This window comes from Hyaena hyaena, unplaced genomic scaffold (genome assembly GCF_003009895.1).
Source record: "Hyaena hyaena isolate Hyena2069 unplaced genomic scaffold, ASM300989v1 scaffold_140, whole genome shotgun sequence".
Classification (NCBI taxonomy): Eukaryota; Metazoa; Chordata; class Mammalia; order Carnivora; family Hyaenidae; genus Hyaena; species Hyaena hyaena.
In genome coordinates, this window is record NW_024080772.1 from 3,179,758 (window position 1) to 3,197,842 (window position 18,085).

General features: G+C 41.7%; 1 protein-coding gene across 1 annotated transcript in view; it reads right to left on the reverse strand.

Annotated features, from left to right (window-relative positions):
- Positions 1 to 15,551, reverse strand: part of CAPN13 (calpain 13) — a 56,064-nt gene extending 40,513 nt beyond the window's left edge. The window contains exons 1-3 of the mRNA XM_039238434.1: positions 15,354 to 15,551; positions 3,934 to 4,012; positions 3,041 to 3,156 (exon numbers count right to left, since the gene is read on the reverse strand). Coding sequence (XP_039094365.1) covers positions 3,041 to 3,156; positions 3,934 to 4,012; positions 15,354 to 15,551 — 393 coding nt within the window. The remainder of the gene's footprint in view (positions 1 to 3,040; positions 3,157 to 3,933; positions 4,013 to 15,353) is intronic.
- Positions 15,552 to 18,085: the final 2,534 nt, after the last annotated feature.

Here is an 18,085-nt window from a genome sequence, read left to right on the forward strand (position 1 = left end):
GCAAATCAGAAATATTGATTCCATATGTAAAACCTCTGACCACTTGATATTCTTCTCATATATCCATGAAGCATTTGCCAAAATTGTTGTAGACTTGGCCATAAATAAAATTTTAATAATTTCCTAAAATGTAAAGATTCAATGAATATATTCTCTGACCATAGTTTAATAAATCTAATACTCTATAACCAAAACTTAATCAAAATTAAAAGTACATTACTTTAAAATTAATAAAAGACATTTTATATAGAAACCTATAAATACAGAAGATCTCAGAGAAAACTTATAGTCTTAAAGCTTTCATTATTAAATAAAAAGACATAAATGTATATAGTTTCAGAAAACAAAAAATAAAATTAACAGAGAAAGTAAGGAATTAATAAAAATAAATTGAAATTATATAGAAAACAAAACTCCAAAAGAAAAATAGAAAGAATAATGAAAATAAAAAGTTGATTTGTTCAAAAGCCAATAAACAGATTGTTTTGATCAAGAAAACTTGGATTAAGAAGAAAGGGAAAAACGAAAACATAGTACAGGGATTGATAAAGTAGATTTAACCATAGATTAGAAGAAATTAAATGAATTTTCAGAGAATCACAGGAGCAACTTTTGGGCAATAAATTTAGTCCTATAGAAGTAAGAGTTGGGGGGCGCCTGGGTGGCTCAGTCGGTTAAGCGTCTGACTTGGGCTCAGGTCATGATCTCACGGTTCGTGGGTTCGAGCCTGCGTCGGGCTCTGTGCTGACTGCCAGCTCAGAACCTAGAGCCTGTTTCGGATTCTGTGTCTCCCTCTCTGACCCTCCCCTGCTCACTCTCTCTCTCTCACTCTCTCTCTCTTTCTCTCTCAGAAATAAATAAAACATTTAAAAAAAAAAAAAAAGAAGAAGAAGAAGTAAGAATTGGTTCCCTTGGCAAAATATAAATTTCAAGAATTAACTCCAGAAGAAATAAGAGACACCACTTTAATAGCTGTTGAACAAATTGGAAGAGTTAAAGAAATCATGTTGAAAAAAGAAGTAGTACCAGATCTTTTAATTATTGTCTATTTTACTTTCAAAGATCAGATAATCCATGATTAATAACCATTGTTCAAATTATTACAGATCAAGATCTGCAAAATTCAACAGGTTCATTTTAAAAAGCCAGCGTAGGGGCGCCTGGGTGGCTTAGTCGGTTAAGCGTCCGACTTTCGCTTAGGTCATGATCTCGCGGTTTGTGGGTTCGAGCCCCGCGTCGGGCTCTGTGCTGACTGCCAGCTCAGAGCTTGGAGCCTGTTTCAGTCTGTGACTCCCTCTCTCTCTGACCCTCCCCTGCTCACGCTGTCTCTCTCTCTCTCTCTCCTAGAAATAAATAAAACATTTAAAAAAAAAAAACAATAACATGTAAATGTAAAATAACCCAATACTTCTATTAGATTTACTTTCATGTTATATTGTAATTTGCATGCTAACACTCCATGTACTGCACACATGACAGATGAAATGTTCCCATATTAGTAAATTATGGGGGGAAATATGTATACATCTGNCAGAGCCTGGAGCCTGTTTCAGTCTGTGACTCCCTCTCTCTCTGACCCTCCCCTGCTCACGCTGTCTCTCTCTCTCTCTCTCTCTCCTAGAAATTTAAAAAAAAAAAAAACATAAAAAAAAAACTGTTTATAAAAAAAATTAAAAAAAAAATAAAAAGCCAGCGTAATTCAAACATGGTAAAAACAATAACTAGAAACTAATTCTACACATGATATAAATGCAAAAATTCTAATAACATTTATAGCAAATTGAATCCCACAGTGCATTAAAAGAATGGCATAGGAAGAGAAAACATCACTAAAATCAGAAGGCAAGACTTTAGTCCTGTCACTCTTATTCAAAAGTCCAAACTTCTAACTAATGTGACAAGGACAAAGTGCAAAGTGAGTTCTATAAATATTAGAAGTAGTGACAAAATTATCTTTATTTGCAGAGAATATTCATTAACTAAACAATCCAGATTCTACTAAAGGAAAAAAATTGGAACTAATCAAGGAATTGGGTAAGATGGCTAGATACAATTTAGTATTTAGTAAGGAGTGGCTTCCCTCTGGTCAGGAACATCTAGATAGAAATGAGAGGGGTGGTACATATGGTGGCTCAGTCGGCTGAGCAGTCCAACTTCTGCTCTGGTCATGATCTCATGGTTTGTGAATTCAAGCCCTGCAGCGAGCTCTGTGCTGACAGCTCAGAGCCTGGAACCTGCTTCAGATTCTGTGTCTCCCTCTCTCTCTGGCCTTCCCCCATTCACACTCTGTCTCTCTCTCTCATAAATGAATAAACATTAAAAGAAATGAAATGAGGGGGAAATCTCCTTCACATTAGGTACAAAATTGTAAAATATTTGAGAATACATTTAACAAGAAGGGTGTCACAGCAATATGGAAGCATAGCTATAACATTTTATTGAGGGGCATAAAACTAGTTCTGAATGAATAGAAAGATATACCATGTTTCTGGAAAGGAATAATTAAAATAATAAAAATGTAACATTTTCAAGTAAATACATAAATTTAATGCTACTCCACTCTGCATCACAGTGCCTTTTCTTTTTAATTAGACACAATGCTTTTAAAATTCTCATTACAAAATAACTGTGCAGGAATTACCAAGATATTTTTGAGGGAAGGATAATGAATAATAAAGGAAAACTTACTCTATGAGATGTTACAACTTATTCTGCAGCTGCTGTAATCAAAATGGCAAGATATGGCATAGGAATCAAAGCAGACAAAAGCTCAATGGTATGCAGCGTTCTTGATTAATGACTTTTTTTTTTTTGCTAAGTGTTTCTGCCATTTCTTTTTATTTTTTTACATGAAAACATTTAACTCCCATCTCTCCCATGCGTTGCCAGACCTTGAGCTCAAACCCTTCCTCAGAGGTACGCAAAGTAATTAACACAGAGGTGACTCTTCCATCTGAGTATTCCATGGGAATATTCAAGACATTTGCCTCCCTGTGCTTACAGTGAACCCAGGTGAGAAGTGTCCCAGAGGTGCACATACCCGGAAACGGAAGATCCCTGCATAATGACGTGAAAAGCTTTGGTCCATCAGGATCTTCTGCAGATGCTGTGGGTTTTGTGTCAAGGAGCCCAGTGCTGCCAGGAACCAGCAATCTCCTGTGAGGAGATGTAAGCCTTGAGAGGTCTATTGAACACATCTGGAAGCCCCACTCCACACATTTTACACCTTTTTCTGAATAATACATTCCTTTTCTGTCTAAGAAAGGGGTACTAGGGAAGGGTTCATGGGGGCCCATTTTAACCAAGACAGAGGAGCTAGTGATGATGTGGGGCAGTGGTGTGTGGGTGATGGGAGTAGTAGTGATGGAGTAGGGGTGATGGGGTGGCTAGGAGAAAGGTAAAGGGGGATGGAGGGTTGGTGATGGTGAGGGAAATCAAGAGACATCCTGTGCCTGGGTGGCTTACTCAGTTAAGTGACTGACTCTTGATTTCAGCCCAAGTCATGATCTCAGGGTTCATGGGTTCAAGCCCCACCTCAAGCTCTGCAAGGACAGAGCTTAGAATTCTCTGTCTCCCACTGTTTGTCCCTCTCCTGCTTACCTGTGCATGCTCTCAAAATAAATAAATAAATAAAAGGGAGTTAAAAAAAAAGGGGGGGGGGGAGCCCCAGCCAGGCCTCAACATGTCTGTTGGGCCAACCTGCCTCTGATTCTTATTTTGCCAGAGGAGCCCAGAGCTGAAGTCACAGGAAATCTTGTTGCCAGTGTCCATCCACACTGCACCAAGTGTGCTGACCTTGCCTCCTCAGAAGCTGGGGTAGAACTCTGTGGGTCTGGGTGGGCACCTCCTTCCATCCCTCCCTCCCTACTTGGAGGCTGACTTCAGGCTGCCTGCCCTGATCCAGGGCCAGGAGGAAAGATGTTGAGTCCTTACCAGCCTTTCCTTGTTGGATGTCAAATCTGCTGGCACCTTCCAGGATGAAGTGAGGTTCTGATTTACCTTCTAATATATCCTTAGGCAAGAGGGAGAAAAGCCATGAGCATCTTTCATTCCTCTATGTCCCTGTGCGGTACCCAAGACATCACTCACTTAGTCTTTGAGGGGTAGAGGTTAATTCTTAAATAGGTGCTTAAAATCTGAGTTAGAAAAGTCCCCTCAATCTTCAGATTTTATTGCTATCAGGAAGGCAGATGTCAAAGGGGTGTATATGTAACTGGCAAGACAGGCAATAAACGTATAAGCAAAATGCAAGGAAAGATAAATATAAATAAAGGCTCAGGATCCTTATGTCAAAAAGTCAGCCATCCTAGTTCCAACTAGCAGTGTTTTAGTAACAGGTTATAAACAAAAAAAAGATACATTTATTAGAAGACACTTTTATAAATATTATAAAGCTTTCCTTGTGAAGGGTTCTCTCTCAGCAGTAGGGTATTCTGGGCTCCAAGTTCAAGTCCAGCCACATGCTCTACAGGATACAAGATGTGCTACTCAGACCTCTGTCCACTCCCAGGCTAACTCACAAACTGATTCTAGAAGACCTCAGGGTCCCCTGTCTTGAGTACTGTTACTTGGAGCCCAGTCCTGCCCCAACCTCAACACACAGAGCACCTGGCAGCCACAGAAAGGGGTTTGCTAGAGAATTCTATAGTGCTGCAATGTCTAGGGAGAATTTAGGGAACTCTCAGCAGACACAGGATTGTGAGAGCTCCCGAAGGGGTTCCCATGGGTCAAGGGTCCCCAGGCAGCCCCACACATTTTCCCTACTGGAAGACTGCAGGATTACCCTCAGCACCCTCTCTCTGCATCTGTCTCCAGATTTCTACTGCATAAATTTGCATTTGCATACTTTGGTCATTTTTCCTGTATCATTTCTCTTCACACTGACAAATAAGTCCCCAGAGAACAGGCCTGCAAAGTGGAAGTGGATTTATTTACTCAACAGCCATGAATATACAGAGTGCTGTGCCTTAGGAGACCTGGCGGCCCTTTCAGAAACTGCCAGTTTCCTGGTGGAGATGCCAAGAGGAAAACAAAGGTGTGCACGTCTGTAAACACCTCGGCCCAGCTTACCTGGGAGGGGTAATCAGCTCACTAAACCTGTTCCCACTGCCTTCTCTACAAATAACTGGCCATCTCACATTCGCAGGAGAGGTGCACTCAGATTCAGACCCTCCTCATGTGGGGGCACCAGGCCCACGTGCCATGTCCCCAAGCTGGGCCCACTGAGTAACAATATCTGGGCAGACATGAGGACCTTCCCCAACACAAGCCAGCAGTGGAGAACTCTGCAGGGCCATGGAGGGAGTGAGTGTCCCAGGTCAAGAAAAACTTGGGGCACTTCAACCAGCTGTCCCCACCCTTTCTACTATTGAAAATGAAGATCTCACCAGCATTTGTTAAGTGAGATGCTTAAGATCTTCCACTCATAAGAATTGAAGGGAGAGGAGGCCAGTGGGCTTGGACTGGGAACAAAGATAGCTTTGCTAGGCCTTTCTGACCAGCCCAGAGCCCCAGCTCTCCTCTGCTCTTTGCTCTTGTCTTCCCTGCGGTGTGACTGCAGAAGGCAGGTGGGTGTGCTGAGAGTCATGGAGACAGACCTGGTGCGGGACTCTGCCCTGCCTTCTCCCTGGGTGACTTGTACTGCTTCCTTGACTTAGCTGAGCCTCTGTTACCTCATGTGTGACATGGAGGCTCTGGTGACAAAGCCATCGAGGCACTGGCTGCCTTGCTAAGGTCCAGGGGCTTCACTCACCCACTGTCACCCACTAGCCTTGCAGAGCAGGAATCTTTCTACCTAACAAATGAGGAAGGATGTGAATCCTTAGCGGGGCATCAGACAAGGTACATGTTCAATAAATATTGATTCTCTTCTGTAACATTTGCAAAATTAAAAAGACCATACTCATAGACAAACCCAGAGTCTCAAATACATTCATTATTAAACATGATAGAATAAAAACATGAATTAAACAGTCAACTCATAGGTGTTAGAAAGACAAAAAGAGTCTCAAATATAGGCAGAAAAAAGTGATAAAAGAGGACAATTAGTGAATTCTAAAATAGAAAAACAGCAAGACCAATAAAGCAAATAACTTGTCCCATTTACGGGAGAAGGAAGGTTTACATAGACCCAACCTTTGGCAAATACAGTAGGGAAACCCAACTAAAATTAGAAATAAAAATGAAGGGACATGCCTGGGTGGCTCAGTAGGCTGAGCATCTGACGTCAGCTCAGGTGATGATCTCATGGTTCATGGGTTTGAGCCCCACATTGGGCTCTGTGCTGATAGCTCAGAGCCTGGAGTCTGCTTCAGATTCTGTGTCTCCCTCTCTCTCTCTGCCCCTCCCCTGCTCATGCTCTGTCTCTCAAAAATAAAAAAAAAAGTTAAAAAAATTTTAGTGAAGTTTTAGCAATGTAAAAACATGATGTAAAATTCTATACTAACCAATTTATTTATTTATTTATTTTTAATATTTTTATTTATTTCTAGGATAGAGAGAGAGACAGCGTGAACAGGGGAGGGTCAGAGAGAGAGGGAGATACAGACTCTGAAATTGGCTCCAGGCTCTGAGCTGGCAGTCAGCACAGGGCTTGAACCCACAAACCGCGAGATCATGACCTAAGCGAAAGTCGGACCCTTAACCAACTAAGCCACCCAGGCGCCCCTATACTAACCAATTTAAAAGTAGTGATTATTATCTGACTAAAATTAACATGCCCCAAAATGATTCAAGTCAGTAAATACTTTCTAAAAATCCATAATTTTGTAGTAGTATTTTCAAATGATAAAAGAACATCTCCCTGACAGCTCTGTAAAGGTTTCTTTAAAAAAAAAAAAAAAAAAAAAGTTTATTGTCAAGTTCGTTTCCATATAACACCCAGTGCACATCCCCACAAATGCCCTCCTCCATGCTCATCACCCCTCCTCCCCCCACCCCCATCAGCCTTCAGTTTGTTCTCAGCATTCATGACTCTCTCATGGTTTGCCTCCCTCCCTCTCCCCCACAATTTTCCCCCTTCTTCTCTCCCATGGTCCTCTGTTGAGTTCCTCCTAATCCTCCTATATGTGTAAACATATGGTATCTGTCCTTTTCTGCCTGACTTATTTCGCTCAGCATAACACCCTCAAGGTCCATCCATGTTGCTACACATGGCCAGATTTCATTCTTTCTCATTGCCATGTAGTATTCCATTGTATAGATGAATCACATCTTCTTGATCCATTTGTCAGTTGATGGACACTTAGGCTCTTTCCATGTTTTGGCTATTGTTGAGAGTGCTTCTATGAACATTGGGGTACATGTGCCCCTATGCATCAGCACTCCTGTATCCCTTGGGTAAATTCCTAGCAGTGCTATTGCTGGGTCATAGGGGAGTTCTGTTAATTTTTTGAGGAACCTCCACACTGTTTTCCAGAGGGGCTGTACCAGTTTACATTCCCACCAACAGTGTGGGAGGGTGCCCATTTCTCCACATCCTCGCCAACATCTAGAGTCCTCTGATTTGCTCATTTTAGTCACTCTGACCAGTGTGTGGTGGTATCTCAGTGTAGTTCTGATTTGTATTTCCCTGATGAGGAGGGACGCTGAGCATCGTTTCATGTGTCTGTTGGCCATCTGGATGTCCTCTTTGGAGAAGTGTCTGTTCATGTCTTCTGCCCATTTCTTCACTGGATCATTTGTTTTTTGGGTGTGGAGTTTGGTGAGTTCCTTACAGACTTTGGATACTAGTCCTTTATCTGATATGTCATTTGCAACTATCTTTTCCCATTCCATCAGTTGCCTATTAGTTTTATGGATTGTTTCCTTTGCCGTGCAAAAGATTTTAATCTTGATGAGGTCCCAATAGTTCATTTTTGCTCTTGATTCCCTTGCCTTTGGGGATGTGTCAAGTAAGAAATTGGTGCAGCTGAGGTCAAGGAGGTTGTTTCCTGCTTTCTCCTCTAGGGTTTTGATGGTTTCCTGTCTCACATTTGGGTCCTTTATCCATTGTAAAGACTTCTAAGTACACATGATTTCCTGTGGAGTTCTCTCACACTTTCAGGGAATAGACAATTCTTGTATCACTTACAGTTTCAGTGAAAAGAATGAAAGGAAAGGATGAAAGGGGAGGAAGGAAGGAAAGGAAGGGCAGGAAGGAAGGAAGGGCAAGAAGGAAGGGAAGGAAAGAAGGGCAGGAAGGAGGGAGGAAGGAAGGCAGGCAGGCAGGCAGGCAGGCCCCACCACCATTTATTTTAAGAAGCCAGTATAGCCTAGACAGTGAAAGCACAAGAGCATACACATTATAGGCTGATTTCACTTATGGAAATATACCAAAATAAAACATACAGAAAATGAATCAACAAGAAATTTTTAAGACTTAACCTACTGTAATCAAACAGGGTTTGCCCTAGAAATGAAGGATGCTAAGATGATTTCATGTCAGGATATATAATAATATAAAATAGCATTTACATGCACCAAAGGAGAAATAATTTATATCCTTCTAATAAATGCCACAAAGGCATTTAATAAATGCCCAACTTTTTCTATTTACCAAAATGTTAAAAATTAAAATAGGAGGAGAAAAATATTTTAATGCTATGAAAATTAAATGACAATTATTGCAAACCAATATTCAACATAAAGTGTATGGGCAAACATTGGAACTGTCTTCATCAATGTTGGGCACAGACCAGCATCTGTATCTCATATCCTCTGAGTTGCCCATTCCCTCCCCACCCTGGGCTTTAGAGAGGTGCTGGATGATGTGAAAAGAGCAGAGGTAGGAAGAGATGGAAATTACACCCAGAAGCATTTTAGTCTGCTAGGTTGGTTTGCTGAGAGAATAAACAAAGATGAATGGATAAAGAAGATGTACTATATATACATATATATACATATTTATATTTATATACACACAAATATAAATATACACAAACAATGGAATATTACTCGACAATAAAAAAGAATGAAATCTTGCCGTTTGCAATGACATTGATGGAGCTAGAGTATATTATGCTAAGCAAAATAAGTCAGTCAGGGAAAGAAGATGCCTTGATTTCATTCAAATTTGGAATCTAAGAAACAAAACAAATTATCATAGCGAATAAAAGAGAGGCAACCCAAGAAACAGACTTTTTAAAAAATTAAAAAAAATTTTTTTTTAATATTTTTAATGAGACAGAGAGAGAGAGAGAGACAGCATGAACAGGGGAGGGTCAGAGAGAGAGGGAGATACAGAATCTGAACCAGGCTCCAGGCTCTGAGCTGTCAGCACAGAGCCCGACACGGGGCTCGGACCCACGAACCGTGAGATCATGACCTGAGACAAAGTCAGACACATAACCGACTGAGCCACACAGGCGCCCCCCCCCCCCCCAAGAAACAGACTCTTAACTGTAAAGAACAAACTGTTCAAAGGGGAGGTGGGCAGGATGGGTTAATCAGGTGATGGGATTAAGGAGTGCACTTGGGATGAGCATCAGGTGTCGTAGGGAAGTGTTGAATAACTAAATTGTACACCTGAAACTAATATTATACTGTGTTAACTAACTGGAATGTAAATTTCCATCTGGGAAGACGACAATGCTCTATAGGTCTCACCAGGTGGAATGGGCACACAGGGCAGTGAGGTGTGACAAGACTGGCAAGTAGCAGTTGGCACCGAGTGTGACTCAGAATCACCTGAGACATTTGCAGCTGCTGGCCACCACTTCCCATAATCTGGATTTAGTAGGTTAATCAGAGGTAACGTTTAGGATTAACACGGTAACACAGAAGATTCTGAGGCTCAGATCTTCCCCCACCAGACCATGCCTGCAGGTAGGGGCTTCTCAGTGTCTGTGTTCTCTGATTCTATGAGATGGGCCCTTTGGAGGGTCTGAAACATTTGTACAGAAGGAGGTTTGTGATGGTTAATTTTATAACTCGATTGGGTAATAGAGTCCCCAGATATTTACTAAACATTAGTTCTAAGTATGTCTGTGTTTCCAGATGAGATTAACATTTATTAGAATCAGAATTCAATAAAGTAGATTCTGATCCCAGTGTGAATAAGCACCATCCAATCCAATGAGGACCTGAATAAAACAAAAGGTAGAGGAAGGGAGAATTTGCCCCTTCTCTTCCTGACTGATATTGGTTATATCCAATAGGATATATAGATACATAATAGATGTATACACACATACACACCCGATTTTTTTTTTTTTGAGAACACAAATACAGAAGCCATCAGCAATAGTCATACTAAGTAATCTTCACAACTTCTGCATTATGAAGTCCTTTCTCGAGGCAAATTTTGGGGCAATCTATGTTATATTTTGCATGCCAGAAGCACGTATAATGCAAGAACCCCTGGAATCTTAGCAAATACCCTTTGTGAACTGGTACCAAGCCAAGCATTCTCCTACAATCAACTCTGGAGGGGTCTCTTCCAATGTGACATCACTTGGTATATTTTGGAGTGATTCTTGCCATCATTTTGAAGGCTGCTCTTAGATGAGGGAACACCAGGTTTAGCATCTTGGCATTCAGATATGGACTAAATATATCATTCAGAGGGTGGCCAGAGTTCAGGCTGGCACAGGTGGCAGTCACTCCTTTACTATTTTTGCTAGAGAGCTTTGTTTTATTGGCATCAAAGTTCTTTGGCTCAATAACATTTGTTTGCTGGCATGTTCACCTTGTCACCTTCTGTCACCTGTTGCCTTCATAACCTACACTCCTGTGTCTACTTTGTTAACACTTTCCTTTCCTGAAGAACTCATCTGGATCCCAAGGTGAACCATTTGTAGCAAACAATCCTTTCAGAAACTCCACTCTGGCTACTTAAAAGATGAAAGTTGTTATCTGGGGAGGTGATACTTCATTTTGGGATGGCCACAGGCCAGGATCCACAGTGGGGCTGGGTTCTGAGCTCTGAGCACCAATCAGAGAGCATGTTTTGGGCTCACAGCCAATTTTCAGTTGAGAAGTGAAATGATTCTTACAAAGTATGGGGTCAGAGATGAAATTGCAATCTCTCAATCTGACACACATTGGTGACCCTGCTATGAAGATCTGAATCTATATTTCTGTGCTGGCCAATATGATAGCCACAAGTCACATGTAGCTACTTTAAATGAGATTAAGGGGCACCTGGGTGGCTCAGGTGGTTAAGCGTCCAACTCTTGGTTTTGGCTTGGGTCATGATTTCCTGATTCATGGATTCCAGCCCTGCATTTGGCTCTGTGCTGACAGCACAGAGTCTGCTTGGGATTCTCGCTATCCCTCTCTCTCTTCCCCTGCTCTGCTCACTGGCATGTTCTCTCTCTCAAAATAAATAAATAAACTTTCAAAAACTTAAAAAAATAAATAAGTTTAAAATTTCGATCCCTCAGTGGCATTGGTTACATTTGAAGTACCCAATAGTCACATATAACTAATGGCTGTTGTACTGAACAATACCAAAAGAATCTTTCTATGATGATAGAAAGGTTCTTTTGGACAGTGATCACTACTGAACAAATAATAGGATCTACCTCACAGGACTATAATTAAATGAAATGTCATATATAAAGTGCTTAGATTCATACTTAATGCATGTACATACTTGATTAATGGGATTTATCATTATTTATGAAATTAAAATTCTAAAAGGAAGTCGCTCTAGCATCAACTTTCATTCAGGGAAATATCAAATAATATTCCATGTACAAGTTTAATTCTCAGCAACGTCTCTTGCTGACATGAGGAGGGGGTTAGGTAGTAGGTGGTGCTGAGGTTCATGGGTCCCATCAGTGCCATTTGGGTCCCATCAGTGCCGTTTGCTCAGTGCAGGGTCACAGGCTGTTGCAGAACCCGACTGGCTGTCACTGGGGGTGGGGGAGGAATGTGAGAGGTGGGGTATAAATTTCTTAAACAAAGAGAAACTGAATGAAGCAGGATATGAAGGAGTTTCTACTTCAAAGTTCCAACAGCAAATGGATTAGGTTGACTGTTACAGGGAGGGAGGACAAGAAGGAGGGAGGGAGGGAAGGGGAGAAAGAAAGGGAGGGAGAGAGAGAGAGGGAGGGAGGGAGCGAGGGAGGGAGGAAGGAAGAGAAGAGACATGAAGACATTATGGGCAAAAAAAAAAAAAAGACATTATGGGACATTAAACAACTTTTCTGTGCCCGGCATAGTTTAGTTTTATGCCCTGACTCTTGGGCTGTTAGTGAATCTACCAAGCCCAGGTGAGGATTCAAAGTGGAATGATATCCATGATGGTTCAGGTGTTGCTTAGTGCATGGAGCTTCCCCATTGTCCTTCCAAGCCTTGAATGTGGAAATTGTCTCAGGAGCCTTGGTGCCACCTCAGCCATTATGCAGGTGAACTTAATATAAGGAGTGTCAGCCAGACCTCTGGACAGTGACTGGGCAAACTCTAGAATGGAAAGCAACCTTCTGAAAGTGGTGACAGGCAGTGGACCATGAGAAGAAATTCTCTCCACACTCCTTGACAGTCTCCCCTAGGATCTCAAATGGTTTCACCTGACCTACATTTCTCCCTAAACGTGTTTGCTGAAATCGGCTGAGGGCTGATGCTGGCTGGACTGTGATAGCCCATGGATCCAAAAGGACAGCTCCTGAGACTGCTACCCTATGCCATCCCTCCCAAATTAATTATAGCAACAATAGCTAGTGTTTTGTAAGTGTTTGCAATGTGCTAGACTCTAAATATTGTCTTCATTTATTCCTTAAAATAATCATGAGGTACAGGTACAACATTTCATTCTTATCCTCATTCTTTTTCTCCTAAAAAATGGAATCAGAACACAACATAGAGATTGATTCCTGGTTATCCAGATGAGCTAGGAGTCTATTGGTGCACAAAATATTATTTGTGGTAAATAGGAACCCAGAACACAACATGAGCTTATGATAAGGTCTTAGGGAGACAATATAGTGTGGTGATAGGAGTACAGGTCTTGGAGATAGACTCCAGGGTTCAAATCCCAGCTCTACCATTTTGGGCATGTTACTTAACTCTGTTTATATTTCTCATCTGTAAAATGGGGCTAATAATAGTCCCTCCTTAGAGCATTACTGAGAGGACTCAATGAGTCAAAGCACCTAAAGTTGGGCCAACCATAGAGTCAGCACCTTCTAAGTGTTGGCCATTCCAACTAGGATTGAGCCACACTGGCCATGGCTCCTCTTCCAAGGCTCTTCTCAGGCACAACTATAAGCTGTGGCAGTTGAGGATGTCACCATGTTGAAGAGGTAAATCCAATGGTCTTCTTGTCTACCATCCTACCTGTTAAACCAGTCAATCTACGGAATCGCAATTGCACATATGGAACTTGAAACCCATGTCAGGGGCTTGTAGATAAAGTTATTCCTTCATCCATCCACTTACTCAGTTGTTCATTCAAATCCTAACAGAGTGCTGTTGGGCACACAATCCCATGTGAAGGAAAGTGCAGCATATGGAGGCTGGACTGTCACCTATGCAAGTCATATCCCCTGTCTGAATCTGTTTTCTTCTATATACAACTGGGAAAGAACAAAGGAGACAAAGTAAAACAGGACACACAGAAAACTCAGGAAAATGTGAACTTGTGATGGGGGACACAAAGACATTTGTCTCGGCTTTTGGCGGAGGAGAAGAATGGGAATAACATGTATCTGCCTCTAGCTGCCTCTATTTCAGGTTCCTGGCAGGATTCTGTGGAAGTATCTTACTTCTGTTTGCCTCAGTTTCTCCTTGCCCCCAAAAGACAAAATTTGAGATGTTGCCAGAATCAGATAATAAGAGACTCTCAACCCTTCCTAAATAGAAATGTTATAAATTCTTCAACACTATAAATATGGCCTCGCATCTATTTCTCAGCACCTTGTAAAAAAATGTTTCTAAAAGAATCTCCGCTTCTAAAAATAATAAGGGAAAAAATATAACCCTTCCAAAATTTAAATAGAGTTCTCTGTTCTGCTCCCATCAGAGGGGAAGGCCAGAAGAAAAGGATCATTTCTGGGGACTTACTGCCTTTGGCTGGTGAGATGGATCCTAGAAGCACCACCATCTGATCCTGAGCCCCACCTGCTCCCTGCTCACCCTTCCCTCTCCAAAACTACAAATCTGCCCCACGTGAGGGCAAGAGTTGGCACCTCCAGAGCTTAATGTCTTATTCTATGTTATCAGAAAATATACTTTTTGTATAACCTAACCTGGCTTTATCGAAAGTGCTCAGTAGAGTGGCATTTAATCAGTGCTTGATAACAGTTGCTGATATCGTAATCATTAGCTTACTAGCCATTATCTGTTTTTTTCTCTTGTTCTAAGTTCTGCTGGTTGCTTTTGGGAGCAAGAACAGGAGGGTTGGGCATCAGGATCCTCAGAGTGGTCCTCACCTAGATTCTTGGCATCAAAGTAGCCCTAAAGAGATTATAAGAATGGTCAGTGGGCTGAGAAGTATTTCTTGGGAGTGAATATAGTTTAGAAAACCCAACGGGGGGGCGCCTGGGTGGCTTAGTCAGTTAAGCGTCCGACTTTCGCTCAGGTCATGATCTCGCGGTTCGTGGGTTCGAGCCCCGCGTCGGGCTCTGTGCTGACTGCCAGCTCAGAGCCTGGAGCCTGTTTCAGAGTCTGTGTGTGTCTCTCTCTCTCTGACCCTCCCTTCCTCACGCTGTCTCTCTCTCTCTCTCTCTCCTAGAAATAAATAAAAATATTAAAAAAAAAAAAGAAAGAAAACCCAACAGGGTTCATCTCACCACAAGGTTGAGTTAGTGACCAACTGCTGGTGTAGGGGAGGGGAGGGTTTGAACGTTGCCCTGAAAGATCTTCTAATTTTGATGGGTAAAATTCTTTTATAAGTAATCAAGCCTTTGCAAGACTGACAATACAAATATAAAGGAGAGAGGTGAGACAATTATTTAAATTCATCCTATTGTATCAGTGACTGACATGATATCTTCCCTTTGACTAAATTCTCACAAACGAAAAGAAAAATAAAGACAGTGATACCTGAAGAGAATAAGGAGTAATGAAGACTGGCAAATGGGATCAATTGTGGAGATGGAAGAGACCTGAGAGACTAACTACTACAATCATCATACCCACAGTTTCCCATTTCTCAGATGAGAACACTGAGGCATGCAATCTAGTGATGTGCTCAATGTTAGAACTGGGTTAGAACTCTGGGATCCTGGTTCCTGGTACACGGCGCTTCCATCCCACTGAAGATAAAACATCATACTTGAGAGACCAGATAAATTTCATTCTCCTTCCTGTTTGGTGTGGGCCATCCTTGAAAAACAGGTCATGGGCCTATCCTTCTTTCAGTGGGAGGTACTATGGCAGGTAGCTGAGAGGGCCCAGAAGCTGGGTGTGTTTCTGAGGGGCTCACTCACCTTTGGCCGTTTCCACCTCAGGCTGGAGAGATCTTTTCCCTGGAGCAGCTGTAGACCTATGGAAAAAGTCTCTGCAGGGAAGGTCTTGTCCTCAAACAGAAGACCTCTGCTTAGGCAATGATCCTGCAAGAAGTTGAAGTCTTGGCCCTTGAACTTGATGACAGGGGTCTTGGCTTGAGTCTCCTGGTTGTGTGCCATGACTCTCCTTAGAAGATACCTAAAGTCTTTTCCTTCTGGTAAGAAAGAGATATTTTTAGGGATAAGCTGTCAAGTCCTTTGCATCATTAGATGTTAGCCTTGGAAAGGTGTCCTTGGAAAGTACACTCAGGTGTCCCTCTCCCCACTTTACAAGCAAGAGGACTGAGACCCCGAAATGTTCAGTCCCCAGTGACACATCTAGTTGGTGGGTGATCCCAGACTAGAATTCCAGCAATCTCTTCCCACTCCAATTTTCAATCCGCTGTACTGAAGAGCTACTCAGTACGCTCTTATGTGCAGGAGAGACTACAGGGGGTGTTTGTACATTAATGAACATTTATTGAGTGCTGACCTGGTGCCAGGCACTTTTCTGCATGCTGGCAATCCAAAGATAAATACGACATGATCTTTCTCCCTTAGGGGCTCATTATCAAGTGAGAAAAATAGATAAGACATTTCAACAACTAGCTATCATTCAACAGAAACTGTCTAATTAAAAATGTGTACAAAATCCTGTGGATATAAAGAGGAGGGGCTATGAACTACTGGAGAAAGTCTGAGATGACTCTCCCATAGGCAGTGACATTTGAATAGGGCCTTGAAGGAAGCAGACTGTGCCAGGTGGAGAACTGTGTGTGTGTGTGTGTGTGTGTGTGTGTGTGTGTGTAAATTATTCTCTATCTAATTTAGAGTAGCAAGTGCACGGAAGCCCAGGAGTTAGGCTGGAAAGGTCATGGGTGTTAGAGAGAATGGAGGGGTGGGCAGTCTGGAGGAGTCAGTGGGGGTAGGGGCTGGGGATAGGGAATGTTGGCAGAGGAGGTCAGGAAAGTAAACTGGAAAGCTGGAGTATGACACGTTTTATGCTCTGCAAGCACTTCGGGGCCATTGAAAAGGTAGGCCATGATCAGATCTCTGTAAAGGACTGGGGAGTGAGTTGCAGGCCACATAGAAGGGATGGATAGGGACTGAGGCAAGGAGGAGGTTAGGAGGCTGCTGCATGTGTTCATGAGAGGGACAGGGTTAGACCATTAGTAGTGAAAATGGTGGAGAAATAGATCCCAGAGTCATTTTATAGGCAGAACAAATAGGATTCCGTGATGAATCGAATACAGAGTTAGAGGAAGGTGATGTGGGGCAGGAGAAAGAAAAGCCAGACTGATGAACAATTAAATGGGTGTTAAAGTTTGCTTTCTGCTTTCACCACCTACCTACCAGTTCCACAATATGGAGTTAGAATTCAAGCCTGCAGACCTATTTCTCCATCTGTACAGATCAATGATACCAATCTCATAGGGTTTGTTGTGGAATTCAATGAGGTTCAAACTAATGTAGGAGCAGAATGGCTGGCATAGAGTAGCCACACAATAAATGTTGGCCTCCCAATTTCCCTAAAGATATGTCAAGGAAATCTGGGATTTCTTATTCAGGAAGCCATAGGGGTGTGACTGATTCCATTGACCAAAATGTGTATCACATCCTTCATTTATGAGGGAAGCTGACATGAATCTCAATTCTGAATACATATCTACTGGCTGTGGGACTTGAAAAACCTCCTTGACCACTGAAGTAGTGCTTTCCAAACTTTTTTGAGCAGGGCACAGAAGACCTCAAGACCACAAGACATATGGACCTATCCATTCCTGCTTCACAGTAGAAAAGGAATCAAGTGATGATAAAGAACTAAAGAGGGAAATAAATAAACAATTCATGAAGAATATGATCTTACATTCAAGATCTTGGATCATACCCCCCCAAAAAAAACCCATACAAACTTAAAATAACTTAGCAATGTTCTTACAGTTAACATATAATAATAACATGTTGTAAATTATTTAGAGAATACAAATTCATAGGCAGAATTCATCTATAAAGTGTCACTGTACATGCATATGCAGAGGGAATTATGCATACAAATGTCTAGCAAATGAAGTAAAAATAATTTATATTTGAACTATTAGGTTAGACAATAGGAAACAGCCATTTTTTAGGTGAAAAATTGTTGAGGGGTGCCTGGGTAGTTCAGTTGGTTAAGCATCCAACACTTGATCTCAGCTCAGGTCATGATCTCAAGGTTTGTGGGTTCATGAGTTGAAGTTCATCCCCATGTTGCGCTGTGTGCTGACAGTGTAGCACTTGCTTGGGATTCTGTCTCTCCCTCTCTATCCCTCTCCCTGCTCTCATGCACACACAGTCTCTCTCTCAAAATAAATAAACAAACTTAAAAAAATTTATTGAATATAGTCCATTTTATATGGTTTCACCTAAGGTAAAAAATGTTTCATTTGGTTTAGCCCAATATGTTACATACTTTTCTTCAATCAAGTTCTTGGAAAATAACAGGTGAAAATAGGTCAATGTGCCTCACCACTCACCACAGGGTTAAGAGGAGAGCCCACCACAGATTATATAAAAAGCTGAAATAACAGTAAGGTATCATTCAAGAGCAAGAAAACAGTAATAGAAATTGATTGCCAATTCAAGACAAAGGCAATGACACCTGATAATGGAGAGTTGTGAAAATTATGGGTCTTTCA